This window comes from Heterodontus francisci, chromosome 29, assembly GCF_036365525.1.
Source record: "Heterodontus francisci isolate sHetFra1 chromosome 29, sHetFra1.hap1, whole genome shotgun sequence".
Lineage (NCBI taxonomy): Eukaryota > Metazoa > Chordata > Chondrichthyes > Heterodontiformes > Heterodontidae > Heterodontus > Heterodontus francisci.
In genome coordinates, this window is record NC_090399.1 from 66,609,022 (window position 1) to 66,625,327 (window position 16,306).

At 51.0% G+C, this 16,306-nt stretch overlaps 1 protein-coding gene across 4 annotated transcripts in view; it reads left to right on the forward strand.

Annotated features, from left to right (window-relative positions):
- LOC137345668 (major histocompatibility complex class I-related gene protein-like) overlaps window positions 1-16,306 on the forward strand; it is a 203,751-nt gene that overhangs the window by 139,891 nt on the left and 47,554 nt on the right. Inside the window, exons 6-7 of one of the 4 annotated variants that reach the window (XM_068008932.1) lie at window positions 7,927-7,962; window positions 8,349-8,922. The exons of the other annotated variants lie outside the window; for them this stretch is intronic. Coding sequence (XP_067865033.1) covers window positions 7,927-7,962; window positions 8,349-8,383 — 71 coding nt within the window. The 3' untranslated portion in view covers window positions 8,384-8,922. Of the gene's footprint in view, window positions 1-7,926; window positions 7,963-8,348; window positions 8,923-16,306 lie in introns of those variants that run through there. 4 annotated transcript variants of the gene reach the window in all.

The following is a 16,306-nucleotide window of genomic DNA, read 5'->3' on the forward strand; positions in this document are numbered from 1 at the left end:
AACTTAAGTTCCCCCTGTGTGTGTACAGTAAGTTTGTGTGGGTGAGGGGGGTGGGGGGTGAGCTGTTTGTAACTGAAGTTCCCCCTGTGTGTGTACAGTAAGTTTGTGTGGGTGAGGGGGGGGGGGGTGAGCTGTTTGTAACTGAAGTTCCCCCTGTGTGTGTACAGTAAGTTTGTGTGGGTGGGGGGTTGGTGAGCTGTTTGTAACTGAAGTTCCCCCTGTGTGTGTACAGTAAGTTTGTGTGGGTGAGGGGGGGTGAGCTGTTCGTAACTGAAGTTCCCCCTGTGTGTGTACAGTAAGTTTGTGTGGGTGAGGGGGGGGGGGGGGTGAGCTGTCTGTAACTGAAGTTCCCCCTGTGTGTGTACAGTAAGTTTGTGTGGGTGAGGGGGGTGAGCTGTTTGTAACTGAAGTTCCCCCTGTATGTGTACACTTCGTTTGTGTGGGTGTGGGGGGGGGTGAGCTGTTTGTGACTGAAGTTCCCCCTGTGTGTGGACAGTAAGTTTGTGTGGGTGAGGTGGGGGGGGGGGGGTGAGCTGTTTGTAACTGAAGTTCCCCCTGTGTGTGTACAGTAAGTTTGTGTGGGTGAGGTGGGGGGGGAGGTGAGCTGTTTGTAACTGAAGTTCCCCCTGTGTGTGTACAGTAAGTTTGTGTGGGTGAGGGGGAGGGGGTGAGCTGTTTGTAACTGAAGTTCCCCCTGTGTGTGTACAGTAAGTTTGTGTGGGTGAGGGGGAGGGGGTGAGCTGTTTGTAACTGAAGTTCCCCCTGTGTGTGTACAGTAAGTTTGTGTGGGTGAGGGGGGGTGAGCTGTTTGTAACTGAAGTTCCCCCTGTGTGTGTACAGTAAGTTTGTGTGGGTGAGGGGAGGGGGTGAGCTGTTTGTAACTGAAGTTCCCCCTGTGTGTGTACAGTAAGTTTGTGTGGATGAGGGTGTGGGGGGGGGGGGGGGGGGGTGAGCTGTTTGTAACTGAAGTGCCCCCTGTGTGTGTCCAGTAAGTTTGTGTGGGTGAGGGGGGGTGAGCTGTTTGTAACTGAAGTTCCCCCTGTGTGTGTACAGTAAGTTTGTGTGTGTGAGGGGGTGGTGAGCTGTTTGTAACTGAAGTTCCCCCTGTGTGTGTACAGTAAGTTTGTGTGGATGAGGGGGGGAGGGGTGAGCTGTTTGTAACTGAAGTTCCCCCTGTGTGTGTACAGTAAGTTTGTGTGGATGAGGGGGTGGGGTGAGCTGTTTGTAACTGAAGTGCCCCCTGTGTGTGTACAGTAAGTTTGTGTGGGTGAGGGGGGGGGGGGGTGAGCTGTTTGTAACTGAAGTGCCCCCTGTGTGTGTACAGTAAGTTTGTGTGGGTGAGGGGGGGGGGTGAGCTGTTTGTAACTGAAGTTCCCCCTGTGTGTGTACAGTAAGTTTGTGTGGGTGAGGGGGGGTGAGCTGTTTGTAACTGAAGTGCCCCCTGTGTGTGTACAGTAAGTTTGTGTGGGTGAGGGGGGGTGAGCTGTTTGTAACTGAAGTGCCCCCTGTGTGTGTACAGTAAGTTCGTGTGGGTGAGGGGGTGGGGTGAGCTGTTTGTAACTGAAGTGCCCCCTGTGTGTGTACAGTAGGTTTGTGTGGGTGTGGGGGGGGGGGGGGGGTGAGCTGTTTGTAACTGAAGTGCCCCCTGTGTGTGTACAGTAAGTTTGTGTGGGTGAGGGGGGGGGTGTGCTGTTTGTAACTGAAGTGCCCCCTGTGTGTGTACAGTAAGTTTGTGTGGGTGAGGGGGGGTGAGTTGTTTGTAACTGAAGTTCCCCCTGTGTGTGTACATTAAGTTTGTGTGGGTGAGGGAGGTGAGCTGTTTGTAACTGAAGTGCCCCCTGTGTGTGTACAGTAAGTTTGTGTGGGTGAGGGGGGGTGAGTTGTTTGTATCTGAAGTTCCCCCTTTGTGTGTACATTAAGTTTGTGTGGGTGAGGGGGGGTGAGCTGTTTGTAACTGAAGTGCCCCCTGTGTGTGTACAGTAAGTTTGTGTGGGTGAGGGGGGGTGAGCTGTTTGTAACTGGAGTTCCCCCTGTGTGTGTACAGTAAGTTTGTGTGGGTGAGGGGGGGTGGTGAGCTGTTTGTAACTGAAGTTCCCCCTGTGTGTGTACAGTAAGTTTGTGTGGGTGAGGGGGGGTGAGCTGTTTGTAACTGAAGTTCCCCCTGTGTGTGTACAGTAAGTTTGTGTGGGTGAGGGGGGGTGAGCTGTTTGTAACTGAAGTGCCCCCTGTGTGTGTCCAGTAAGTTTGTGTGGGTGAGGGGGGGTGGTGAGCTGTTTGTAACTGAAGTTCCCCCTGTGTGTGTACAGTAAGTTTGTGTGGGTGAGGGGGGGTGAGCTGTTTGTAACTGAAGTTCCCCCTGTGTGTGTACAGTAAGTTTGTGTGGGTGAGGGGGGGTGAGCTGTTTGTAACTGAAGTGCCCCCTGTGTGTGTCCAGTAAGTTTGTGTGGGTGAGGGGGGGGGGGTGAGCTGTTTGTAACTGAAGTTCCCCCCGTGTGTGTACAGTAAGTTTGTGTGGGTGAGGGGGGGTGAGCTGTTTGTAACTGAAGTTCCCCCTGTGTGTGTACAGTAAGTTTGTGTGGGTGAGGGGGGGTGTGCTGTTTGTAACTGAAGTTCCCCCTGTGTGTGTACAGTACGTTTGTGTGGGTGAGGGGGGGTGAGCTGTTTGTAACTGAAGTGCCCCCTGTGTGTGTACAGTAAGTTTGTGTGGGTGAGGGGGGGTGAGCTGTTTGTAACTGAAGTTCACCCTGTGTGTGTACAGTAAGTTTGTGTGGGTGAGGGGGGGTGAGCTGTTTGTAACTGAAGTTCCCCCTGTGTGTGTACAGTAAGTTTGTGTGGGTGAGGGGGGGGTGAGCTGTTTGTAACTGAAGTTCCCCCTGTGTGTGTACAGTAAGTTTGTGTGGGTGAGGGGGGGTGAGCTGTTTGTAACTGAAGTGCCCCCTGTGTGTGTCCAGTAAGTTTGTGTGGGTGAGGGGGTGGGGTGAGCTGTTTGTAACTGAAGTTCCCCCCGTGTGTGTACAGTAAGTTTGTGTGGGTGAGGGGGGGTGAGCTGTTTGTAACTGAAGTGCCCCCTGTGTGTGTCCAGTAAGTTTGTGTGGGTGAGGGGGGGTGAGCTGTTTGTAACTGAAGTTCCCCCTGTGTGTGTACAGTAAGTTTGTGTGGGTGAGGGGGGGTGTGCTGTTTGTAACTGAAGTTCCCCCTGTGTGTGTACAGTAAGTTTGTGTGGGTGAGGGGGGGTGAGCTGTTTGTAACTGAAGTGCCCCCTGTGTGTGTACAGTAAGTTTGTGTGGGTGAGGGGGGGGTGAGCTGTTTGTAACTGAAGTGCCCCCTGTGTGTGTACAGTAAGTTTGTGTGGGTGAGGGGGGGTGAGCTGTTTGTAACTGAAGTGCCCCCTGTGTGTGTACAGTAAGTTTGTGTGGGTGAGGGGGAGTGAGCTGTTTGTAACTGAAGTGCCCCCTGTGTGTGTACAGTAAGTTTGTGTGGGTGAGGGGGGGTGAGCTGTTTGTAACTGAAGTGCCCCCTGTGTGTGTACAGTAAGTTTGTGTGGGTGAGGGGGGGGTGAGCTGTTTGTAACTGAAGTTCCCCCTGTGTGTGTACAGTAAGTTTGTGTGGGTGAGGGGGTGGGGTGAGCTGTTTGTAACTGAAGTGCCCCCTGTGTGTGTACAGTAAGTTTGTGTGGGTGTGGGGGGGGGGTGAGCTGTTTGTAACTGAAGTGCCCCCTGTGTGTGTACAGTAAGTTTGTGTGGGTGAGGGGGGGTGAGTTGTTTGTAACTGAAGTTCCCCCTGTGTGTGTACATTAAGTTTGTGTGGGTGAGGGGGGGTGAGCTGTTTGTAACTGAAGTGCCCCCTGTGTGTGTACAGTAAGTTTGTGTGGGTGAGGGGGGGTGAGTTGTTTGTAACTGAAGTTCCCCCTGTGTGTGTACATTAAGTTTGTGTGGGTGAGGGGGGGTGAGCTGTTTGTAACTGAAGTGCCCCCTGTGTTTGTACAGTAAGTTTGTGTGGGTGAGGGGGGGTGAGCTGTTTGTAACTGAAGTTCACCCTGTGTGTGTACAGTAAGTTTGTGTGGGTGAGGGGGGGTGAGCTGTTTGTAACTGAAGTTCCCCCTGTGTGTGTACAGTAAGTTTGTGTGGGTGAGGGGGGGGTGAGCTGTTTGTAACTGAAGTTCCCCCTGTGTGTGTACAGTAAGTTTGTGTGGGTGAGGGGGGGTGAGCTGTTTGTAACTGAAGTGCCCCCTGTGTGTGTCCAGTAAGTTTGTGTGGGTGAGGGGGTGGGGTGAGCTGTTTGTAACTGAAGTTCCCCCCGTGTGTGTACAGTAAGTTTGTGTGGGTGAGGGGGGGTGAGCTGTTTGTAACTGAAGTGCCCCCTGTGTGTGTCCAGTAAGTTTGTGTGGGTGAGGGGGGGTGAGCTGTTTGTAACTGAAGTTCCCCCTGTGTGTGTACAGTAAGTTTGTGTGGGTGAGGGGGGGTGTGCTGTTTGTAACTGAAGTTCCCCCTGTGTGTGTACAGTAAGTTTGTGTGGGTGAGGGGGGGTGAGCTGTTTGTAACTGAAGTGCCCCCTGTGTGTGTACAGTAAGTTTGTGTGGGTGAGGGGGGGTGAGCTGTTTGTAACTGAAGTTCCCCCTGTGTGTGTACAGTAAGTTTGTGTGGGTGAGGGGGGGTGAGCTGTTTGTAACTGAAGTGCCCCCTGTGTGTGTACAGTAAGTTTGTGTGGGTGAGGGGGGGTGAGCTGTTTGTAACTGAAGTGCCCCCTGTGTGTGTACAGTAAGTTTGTGTGGGTGAGGGGGGGTGAGCTGTTTGTAACTGAAGTGCCCCCTGTGTGTGTACAGTAAGTTTGTGTGGGTGAGGGGGGGTGAGCTGTTTGTAACTGAAGTGCCCCCTGTGTGTGTACAGTAAGTTTGTGTGGGTGAGGGGGGGTGAGCTGTTTGTAACTGAAGTGCCCCCTGTGTGTGTACAGTAAGTTTGTGTGGGTGAGGGGGGGTGAGCTGTTTGTAACTGAAGTTCCCCCTGTGTGTGTACAGTAAGTTTGTGTGGGTGAGGGGGTGGGGTGAGCTGTTTGTAACTGAAGTGCCCCCTGTGTGTGTACAGTAAGTTTGTGTGGGTGTGGGGGGGGGGTGAGCTGTTTGTAACTGAAGTGCCCCCTGTGTGTGTACAGTAAGTTTGTGTGGGTGAGGGGGGGTGAGTTGTTTGTAACTGAAGTTCCCCCTGTGTGTGTACATTAAGTTTGTGTGGGTGAGGGGGGGTGAGCTGTTTGTAACTGAAGTGCCCCCTGTGTGTGTACAGTAAGTTTGTGTGGGTGAGGGGGGGGTGAGTTGTTTGTAACTGAAGTTCCCCCTGTGTGTGTACATTAAGTTTGTGTGGGTGAGGGGGGGTGAGCTGTTTGTAACTGAAGTGCCCCCTGTGTGTGTACAGTAAGTTTGTGTGGGTGAGGGGGGGTGAGCTGTTTGTAACTGAAGTTCCCCCTGTGTGTGTACAGTAAGTTTGTGTGGGTGAGGGGGGGTGAGCTGTTTGTAACTGAAGTTCACCCTGTGTATGTACAGTAAGTTTGTGTGGGTGAGGGGGGGTGAGCTGTTTGTAACTGAAGTTCACCCTGTGTGTGTACAGTAAGTTTGTGTGGGTGAGGGGGGGTTGAGCTGTTTGTAACTGGAGTTCCCCCTGTGTGTGTACAGTAAGTTTGTGTGGGTGAGGGGGGGTGGTGAGCTGTTTGTAACTGAAGTTCCCCCTGTGTGTGTACAGTAAGTTTGTGTGGGTGAGGGGGGGTGAGCTGTTTGTAACTGAAGTTCCCCCTGTGTGTGTACAGTAAGTTTGTGTGGGTGAGGGGGGGTGAGCTGTTTGTAACTGAAGTGCCCCCTGTGTGTGTCCAGTAAGTTTGTGTGGGTGAGGGGGGGGTGAGCTGTTTGTAACTGATGTTCCCCCCGTGTGTGTACAGTAAGTTTGTGTGGGTGAGGGGGGGTGAGCTGTTTGTAACTGAAGTGCCCCCTGTGTGTTTCCAGTAAGTTTGTGTGGGTGAGGGGGGGTGAGCTGTTTGTAACTGAAGTTCCCCCTGTGTGTGTACAGTAAGTTTGTGTGGGTGAGGGGGGGTGTGCTGTTTGTAACTGAAGTTCCCCCTGTGTGTGTACAGTAAGTTTGTGTGGGTGAGGGGGGGTGAGCTGTTTGTAACTGAAGTGCCCCCTGTGTGTGTACAGTAAGTTTGTGTGGGTGAGGGGGGGTGAGCTGTTTGTAACTGAAGTTCACCCTGTGTGTGTACAGTAAGTTTGTGTGGGTGAGGGGGGGTGAGCTGTTTGTAACTGAAGTTCCCCCTGTGTGTGTACAGTAAGTTTGTGTGGGTGAGGGGGGGTGAGCTGTTTGTAACTGAAGTTCCCCCTGTGTGTGTACAGTAAGTTTGTGTGGGTGAGGGGGGGTGAGCTGTTTGTAACTGAAGTGCCCCCTGTGTGTGTCCAGTAAGTTTGTGTGGGTGAGGGGGTGGGGTGAGCTGTTTGTAACTGAAGTTCCCCCCGTGTGTGTACAGTAAGTTTGTGTGGGTGAGGGGGGGTGAGCTGTTTGTAACTGAAGTGCCCCCTGTGTGTGTCCAGTAAGTTTGTGTGGGTGAGGGGGGGTGAGCTGTTTGTAACTGAAGTTCCCCCTGTGTGTGTACAGTAAGTTTGTGTGGGTGAGGGGGGGTGTGCTGTTTGTAACTGAAGTTCCCCCTGTGTGTGTACAGTAAGTTTGTGTGGGTGAGGGGGGGTGAGCTGTTTGTAACTGAAGTGCCCCCTGTGTGTGTACAGTAAGTTTGTGTGGGTGAGGGGGGGTGAGCTGTTTGTAACTGAAGTTCCCCCTGTGTGTGTACAGTAAGTTTGTGTGGGTGAGGGGGGGTGAGCTGTTTGTAACTGAAGTTCCCCCTGTGTGTGTACAGTAAGTTTGTGTGGGTGAGGGGGGGTGAGCTGTTTGTAACTGAAGTGCCCCCTGTGTGTGTCCAGTAAGTTTGTGTGGGTGAGGGGGGTGGTGAGCTGTTTGTAACTGAAGTTCCCCCTGTGTGTGTACAGTAAGTTTGTGTGGGTGAGGGGGGGTGAGCTGTTTGTAACTGATGTGCCCCCTGTGTGTGTCCAGTAAGTTTGTGTGGGTGAGGGGGGGTGAGCTGTTTGTAACTGAAGTTCCCCCTGTGTGTGTACAGTAAGTTTGTGTGGGTGAGGGGGGGGGGGTGAGCTGTTTGTAACTGAAGTTCCCCCTGTGTGTGTACAGTAAGTTTGTGTGGGTGAGGGGGTGGGGTGAGCTGTTTGTAACTGAAGTGCCCCCTGTGTGTGTACAGTAAGTTTGTGTGGGTGAGGGGGGGGGGGGGGGGTGAGCTGTTTGTAACTGAAGTGCCCCCTGTGTGTGTACAGTAATTTTGTGTGGGTGAGGGGGGTGAGTTGTTTGTAACTGAAGTTCCCCCTGTGTGTGTACATTAAGTTTGTGTGGGTGAGGGGGGGTGAGCTGTTTGTAACTGAAGTGCCCCCTGTGTGTGTACAGTAAGTTTGTGTGGGTGAGGTGGGGTGAGCTGTTTGTAACTGAAGTGCCCCCTGTGTGTGTACAGTAAGTTTGTGTGGGTGAGGTGGGGTGAGCTGTTTGTAACTGAAGTGCCCCCTGTGTGTGTACAGTAAGTTTGTGTGGGTGAGGGGGGGTGAGCTGTTTGTAACTGAAGTTCCCCCTGTGTGTGTACAGTAAGTTTGTGTGGGTGAGGGGGGGTGAGCTGTTTGTAACTGAAGTGCCCACTGTGTGTGTCCAGTAAGTTTGTGTGGGTGAGGGGGTGTGAGCTGTTTGTAACTGAAGTTCCCCCTGTGTGTGTACAGTAAGTTTGTGTGGGTGAGGGGGGTGAGCTGTTTGTAACTGAAGTTCCCCCTGTGTGTGTACAGTAAGTTTGTGTGGGTGAGGGGGGGTGAGCTGTTTGTAACTGAAGTTCTCTCTGTTTCTTGTGTAGGAGGAAAGATGAAATCTGGTTACAGCCCAGCAAATCGTAAGTGTGCTCATAGTATTTACGTGTGTGTGTGTGTGTGTGTGTGTGTGTGTGTGTGTGTCTGTGTGTGTGTGTGTGTGTGTATGTGTGTGTGTGTGTCTGTGTGTGTGTGTCTGTGTGTGTGTGTGTCTGTGTGTGTGTGTCTGTGTCTCTGTGTGTGTGTGTGTGTGTGTGTGTGTGTGTCTGTGTCTCTGTGTGTGTGTGTGTGTGTGTGTCTCTGTGTTTCTCTCATTCTCCCTTTGTCTTTGTCTGTGTTTCTCTCTCACCCTCTCTGTTACTCTTTCTCTCACTTTCCCTCTGTCTCCCTCTCTCTCTCTCTCTCTGCCTCTCTACAGAACATTCACCATGTTGTAAAATATCTGAGGGACATAAATCTTTCCTTTTAGCACCTGCAGAAAGAGGAGAATCGAACTTGGCCTGAGATATGAAGTCCCTCACTGGAGTGACAGGGTGTGAGACTGAAGAACAGAATACTGATTCAGATTACCTTGGACACGGAATACTCTGCCCTGTTCTGTAAACGTGTTGAAGCAAAGAACTGACTTAAACATGGTCCAGTGTAGAAACGGAAGATTGAGAGTATGAGACGCCCCCTCCCATTCCCTCGCTGCCTGAGGCCGTATCAGCAGTGAGAAGTGAACACATCCCCGAGGAGACGCTGGGTTTGTGCATTCTCACAACAGTGCAGCGATGACACGGCTGGCGGCCATTTTACATAATGGAGACGTCCGTCGCCCCAATCACGTGGTGGGAGCGGCAGTCGAAACTATATTCACGACATCATCTGGTGTTGGAGCTGGAGTCTAATGTAATATCGGCTTGTTACTGGGCAGAATATGTAAATAGTCTGGGAACACCAGCACAGGAAGTGATGTAATCAAATCTGTATATAAACTCGTGTCATGTGTAAGTGGAAGCCGTAGATGCAGTACACGTGTAAATAAACTCCTGTTATCCTAACCGAAACCTTCGATATTCTGGAATAAACCTCACAATGTCAGAATATTACAGGAGCAGGTGCTGGTACCATATTTAAAAGACTGTCAGCCCTGCATATCGTCTCTTTGAGCATTGAATAGCAGTGCATTAAAGTAATACCTCTGTGTTTAGAATTAAAATCCTCAATCCACAAGCAAGTCACCAGGAAACCTTGTCAGGTGTCAGAGTAAGGGTGGTCCCTCAGTTCAGTGATGTCTCCCCGCTGATTCTCCCCCAGGCTGTAAGGAGATGTCAGAGTAAGGGTGGTCCCACGGTTCAGTGATGTCTGTCTGCTGATTCTCCCCCAGGCTGTAAGGAGATGTCAGAGTAAGGGTGGTCCCACGGTTCAGTGATGTCTCCCTGCTGATTCTCCCCCAGGCTGTAAGGAGATGTCAGAGTAAGGGTGGTCCCACGGTTCAATGATGTCTCTCTGCTGATTCTCCCCCAGGCTGCAAGGAGATGTCAGAGTAAGGGTGGTCCCACGGTTCAGTGATGTCTCTCTGCTGATTCTCCCCCAGGCTGTAAGGAGATGTCAGAGTAAGGGTGGTCTCTCGGTTCAGTGATGTCTCTCTGCTGATTCTCCCCCAGGCTGCAAGGAGATGTCAGAGTAAGGGTGGTCCCACGGTTCAGTGATGTCTCTCTGCTGATTCTCCTCCAGGCTGTAAGGAGATGTCAGAGTAAGGGTGGTCTCTCGGTTCAGTGATGTCTCCCTGCTGATTCTCCCCCAGGCTGTAAGGAGATGTCAGAGTAAGGGTGGTCCCACGGTTCAGTGATGTCTCTCTGCTGATTCTCCCCCAGGCTGTAAGGAGATGTCAGAGTAAGGGTGGTCCCTCAGTTCAATGATGTCTCTCTGCTGATTCTCCCCCAGGCTGTAAGGAGATGTCAGAGTAAGGGTGGTCCCACGGTTCAGTGATGTCTCTCTGCTGATTCTCCCCCAGGCTGTAAGGAGATGTCAGAGTAAGGGTGGTCCCTCAGTTCAATGATGTCTCTCTGCTGATTCTCCCCCAGGCTGTAAGGAGATGTCAGAGTAAGGGTGGTCTCTCGGTTCAGTGATGTCTCCCTGCTGATTCTCCCCCAGGCTGTAAGGAGATGTCAGAGTAAGGGTGGTCCCTCAGTTCAGTGATGTCTCTCTGCTGATTCTCCCCCAGGCTGTAAGGAGATGTCAGAGTAAGGGTGGTCCCTCAGTTCAGTGATGTCTCTCTGCTGATTCTCCCCCAGGCTGTAAGGAGATGTCAGAGTAAGGGTGGTCCCTCAGTTCAATGATGTCTCTCTGCTGATTCTCCCCCAGGCTGTAAGGAGATGTCAGAGTAAGGGTGGTCTCTCGGTTCAGTGATGTCTCCCTGCTGATTCTCCCCCAGGCTGTAAGGAGATGTCAGAGTAAGGGTGGTCCCTCAGTTCAGTGATGTCTCTCTGCTGATTCTCCCCCAGGCTGTAAGGAGATGTCAGAGTAAGGGTGGTCCCTCAGTTCAATGATGTCTCCCTGCTGATTCTCCCCCAGGCTGTAAGGAGATGTCAGAGTAAGGGTGGTCCCACGGTTCAGTGATGTCTCCCTGCTGATTCTCCTCCAGGCTGTAAGGAGATGTCAGAGTAAGGGTGGTCCCTCGGTTCAGTGATGTCTCCCTGCTGATTCTCCTCCAGGCTGTAAGGAGATGGCGGGAGGTCCTCTTCCCCAGCGATGGAAAGAAGAGGTCCTCCTGCCTGACCAAGCCTGGACGGAGATCACAGAGGAGGTTAGTAACTGTTGGGTCACCTGTTGTATCTGGGTCCAGTTCAGGAAGAGGCTCAATGACCTCCTACACTCAACCAAGGTAAGTGGCACCTTTCGAAATTGATGGTGTGATCTGGTTGTCCATAAACATTCTGCCACCCGGGTGTCAGAGCTATTCCAAGAACAGGAAGGTCATAGCAGATTGATGGAAGATGACTGACTGCATATGTGAGACACGTCTCCCTCGTTTCTGACTTAGCCCTGGTGGGGCCCATGGCAGATTGAGTCAGTGTGATAGACGAGACATCCTCCCGGTGTTGATGAGGGGCCCAAGTGGAGACATTTGGAAATGTACAATATCTGCATCCTTGTCCTTTCAGAAAAGGGCCACAAGAGGAGGGAGGCGGCCAGGACTGGTGGGAGGGTGCCCGACCTGAGGCCTTTAACTCAGGCCATGGGGGTGTCCACCCAGACTATGACTGTTGTCATGTCACAGTCATACGAGCGCATGGCTTCATCCATCGAGAGGTTGGCGACTCTCTTGGAGAGTCACATTCCACAGACAGGCCGTGACCTTTAAATCCTCGCCTTGGCCATGAGTTCAGATTCAGTGGTAGGATGCTCGAAGGACCAGGAGCATGGAGAGTTTTCCTGCTCCAATCCATTTCTGGTGAGCAGGGAGGTCCCAACAAGCCTCGAGAGGGAGGAGGAGAGGATGCCCTCCACATCTGGGGTCTCCCCTCAGGGTGCTCCAAGTGTGGACACCGGCTCCTCAGCCCCTCTGCCAGTGAGTCCAGCTCCAGCAGTCGCGATGCCAGAGGACAGCCCTGCACTGGGGCAGGAGACCCGCAGACAGCCGGGACTATCCAGGCCTCAGACGCACAGAGGACACCCACCGAAGACATCCCAGGCCAAGGGGCATCCTGATCAGCAGCCTGCCTCCAGTCCAGCTGCTCGGGCAGGGGTAACACAGTGAAAGATCACCCACAAACGTATGTAAAAAAAAAACACCGAGACACAAATGAATATTCATGGGTGAGACAGATAGGTCAATATTAACTTGAATTCAATGTTATTTAGTGCCAATCATCAACCTTCATTGTTTGAAAAACACATTACACCATGGTGTAATTGTCACTCTTGAAATCATCAGTCTGATAGCATTATCAATGTGACCACTAATATCATTCTCATGGTAATGAGTGTGATGTTTCATTGCATGAATGATGTCACATGGGCCTTGGATCACATTGTTGCTGCCCTTCATTCTGGAGAGACAGTACAGAGGCGGGAGATGTGAGATTACATGCATGACCGTGAGGATTTTGCACATTCATACTTATTGATTTTGAAAAGGTGAGATTTTCAGGTTGTCCCTTGCCCATTGCTCCCCATGTCTGGTCTCCATCACTGTGCTCTGATCGTTCCATTGCTCCTTGGCCATGTCTGTCCTCAGTGTCCTCTTCATCAGAGGATGTCTGATGCTCTCTCATGTCTTCCTCATGCAAGGTCTCCCCCCCCCCCTCTCTAATGCAATATTATGTAGAAGGTAACAGACCACCATAATAGGCACAACCCTCTCTGGGGCAGACTGAAGGGCTCCACCAGATCTATTGAGCCATGGGAACCTCATCTTCAGCAGACCAATGGCCTGCTCGATAGTCACACGGGTGGAGCCGTCACAAGCGTTGTAATGTTTCTGTTCATCGTTGCGAGGGTTTCTAACTAGCATCAGAAGCTGTGTCTTCAAGGGGTAGCCCTTATCCCGGAGAATCCACCCTGAAGGTGAGCGGGAAACTGAAAAGATCTCTGGAACGGTATGTATGAGTCGTGACAGCTTCCCGGGATGCAGACACACTTGCAGGAATTGCTGTTGGTGGTTGCAATTCAGTTCCATGTTGATCAAATGGAACTTCTTCCTGTTGATAAAGGCGGCTGGTTGGTCCATGGGAGACTTGATGGTCACATGTGTGCAGTCAATTACACCTTGGACCTGTGGGAATCCCACAATGGCTCTAAATCCCATAGCCCTCTCGGCCTAGCTCTCAGGGTCTGTCCTGTAGTGGATAGAAGGTGAACACTAAAACCCATGGGTCACAGTTCTTCAGTAAGGAGTCTGCAGATGCTCTCTCTGGACAGCGGCAGCTTTCTCTGACAGTTTTACACCAACATCTGCAGGTATGTTGACTGAGTCCTGAACACTCACTGGTGTATTTTCACTCTAGTTTGCCTTGGCAGCTGCAGCTGTTCACATCCAGGAATGTCTTCCAGAAGAACAGCAGCCCCTTGGGCCCACATCCAGTGGAGGCAGCTCAACACAGCAGAGTTCCCCCCAGCGGGTCAAACACAATACCCTGGCAGAGTTCACCCCTCTTCATACACAATCCCCTTGCAGATTTCACCCCCTTCAAACACAATCTCCTTGCAGATTTCCCCCCCCCCCCGTCAAACACAATCCCCTTGCAGATTTCAACCCCTTCAAACACAATCTCCTTGCAGAGTTCACCCCACTTCAAACACAATCCCCTTGCAGAGATCCCCCCCCCCCGTCAAACACAATCTCCTTGCAGATTTCACCCCTCTTCAAACACAATCTCCTTGCAGATTTCACCCACTTCAAACAGAATCTCCTTGCAGAGTTCACCCCTCTTCAAACACAATCTCCTTGCAGATTTCACCCCTCTTCAAACACAATCTCCTTGCAGATTTCACCCACTTCAAACACAATCTCCTTGCAGAGTTCACCCCTCTTCAAACACAATCTCCTTGCAGAGTTCACCCCTCTTCATACACAATCTCCTTGCAGATTTCACCCCTCTTCAAACACAATCTCCTTGCAGAGTTCACCCCTCTTCAAACACAATCTCCTTGCAGATTTCACCCACATCAAACACAATCTCCTTGCAGAGTTCACCCCTCTTCAAACACAATCTCCTTGCAGATTTCACCCCTCTTCAAACACAATCTCCTTGCAGATTTCACCCCTCTTCAAACACAATCTCCTTGCAGATTTCACCCCTCTTCAAACACAATCTCCTTGCAGATTTCACCCACTTCAAACACAATCTCCTTGCAGAGTTCACCCCTCTTCAAACACAATCTCCTTGCAGATTTCACCCCCTTCAAACACAATCTCCTTGCAGATTTCACCCACTTCAAACACAATCTCCTTGCAGAGTTCACCCCTCTTCAAACACAATCTCCTTGCAGATTTCACCCCCTTCAAACACAATCTCCTTGCAGATTTCACCCTCTTCAAACACAATCCCCTTGCAGATTTCCCCCCCGTCAAACACAATCTCCTTGCAGATTTCACCCACTTCAAACACAATCTCCTTGCAGAGTTCACCCCTCTTCAAACACAATCTCCTTGCAGATTTCACCCCTCTTCAAACACAATCTCCTTGCAGATTTCACCCCCTTCAAACACAATCTCCTTGCAGATTTCACCCGCTTCAAACACAATCTCCTTGCAGAGTTCACCCCTCTTCAAACACAATCCCCTTGCAGATTTCCCCCCCGTCAAACACAATCTCCTTGCAGATTTCACCCACTTCAAACACAATCTACTTGCAGATTTCACCCACTTCAAACACAATCTACTTGCAGATTTCACCCACTTCAAACACAATCTCCTTGCAGAGTTCACCCCTCTTCAAACACAATCTCCTTGCAGAGTTCACCCCTCTTCAAACACAATCTCCTTACAGAGATCCCCCCCGTCAAACACAATCTTCTTGCTGATTTCCCCCCCGTCAAACACAATCCCCTTGCAGATTTCACCCCCTTCAAACACCATCCCTTGCAGATTTCCCCCCCCTTCAAACACCATCCCTTGCAGAGTTCACCCCACTTCAAACACAATCTCCTTGCAGAGTTCACCCCTCTTCAAACACAATCTCCTTGCAGATTTCACCCCCTTCAAACACAATCCCCTTGCAGATTTCACCCCCTTCAAACACAATCTCCTTACAGAGTTCACCCCCTTCAAACACAATCTCCTTACAGAGTTCACCCCCTTCAAACACAATCTCCTTGCAGAGTTCAAGCCCTTCAAACACAATCTCCTTGCAGAGTTCATCCCCGTCAAACACAATCTCCTTGCAGATTTCACCCCCTTCAAACACAATCCCCTTCCAGAGTTCCCCCCCCGTCAAACACAATCTCCTTGCAGATTTCACCCCGTCAAACACAATCTCCTTGCAGAGTTCACCCCGTCAAACACAATCCCCTTCCAGAGTTCCCCCCCGTCAAACACAATCTCCTTGCAGATTTCACCCCGTCAAACACAATCCCCTTCCAGAGTTCCCCCCCGTCAAACACAATCTCCTTGCAGAGTTCACCCCTTTCAAACACAATCTCCTTGCAGAGTTCACCCCCTTCAAACACAATCTCCTTGCAGTGTTCCCCCACTTCAAAGACAATCCCCTTGCACAGTTCACCCCCTTCAAACACAATCTCCTTGCAGAGTTCCTCACCCCTTCAAACACAATCCCCTTGCAGTGTTCCCCCACTTCAAACACAATCCCCTTGCACAGTTCACCCCCTTCAAACACAATCTCCTTGTAGATTTCACCCCGTCAAACACAATCTCCTTGCAGACTTCACCCCGTCAAACACAATCCCCTTCCAGAGTTCTCCCCCGTCAAACACAATCTCCTTGCAGATTTCACCCCGTCAAACACAATCCCCTTCCAGAGTTCCCCCCCGTCAAACACAATCTCCTTGCAGAGTTCACCCCTTTCAAACACAATCTCCTTGCAGAGTTCACCCCCTTCAAACACAATCTCCTTGCAGAGTTCACCCCCTTCAAACACAATCTCCTTGCAGATTTCACCCCTCTTCAAACACCATCTCCTTGCAGAGTTCACCCCCTTCAAACACAATCTCCTTGCAGAGTTCACCCCCTTCAAACACAATCTCCTTGCAGAGTTCACCCCTCTTCAAACACAATCTCCTTGCAGAGTTCACCCCGTCAAACACAATCTCCTTGCAGATTTCACCCCTCTTCAAACACAATCTCCTTGCAGAGTTCACCCCTCTTCAAACACAAACTCCTTGCAGATTTCACCCACTTCAAACACAATCTCCTTGCAGAGTTCACCCCTCTTCAAACACAATCTCCTTGCCGATTTCACCCACTTCAAACACAATCTCCTTGCAGAGTTCACCCCGTCAAACACAATCCCCTTGCACATTTCACCCCTCTTCAAACACAATCTCCTTGCAGATTTCACCCACTTCAAACACAATCTCCTTGCAGAGTTCACCCCCTTCAAACACAATCTCCTTGCAGAGTTCACCCCACTTCAAACACCATCCCTTACAGAGTTCACCCCACTTCAAACACAATCCCCTTGCAGATTTCCCCCCCTTCAAACACCATCCCTTGCAGATTTCCCCCCCATTCAACCACAATCCCCTTGCAGAGTTCACCCTCTTCAAACACAATCCCCTTGCAGAGTTCACCCTCTTCAAACACAATCCCCTTGCAGAGTTCCCCCCATTCAAACACAATCCCCTTGCAGAGTTCACCCTCTTCAAACACAATCCTCTTGCAGATTTCTCCTCATGATGATGCCATCATGTCGGATTATCAGTTTTGTCATGGTGCTTCCCACCTCTAACAAAATTGGAAATGAGCGTGACAGCGGCGGG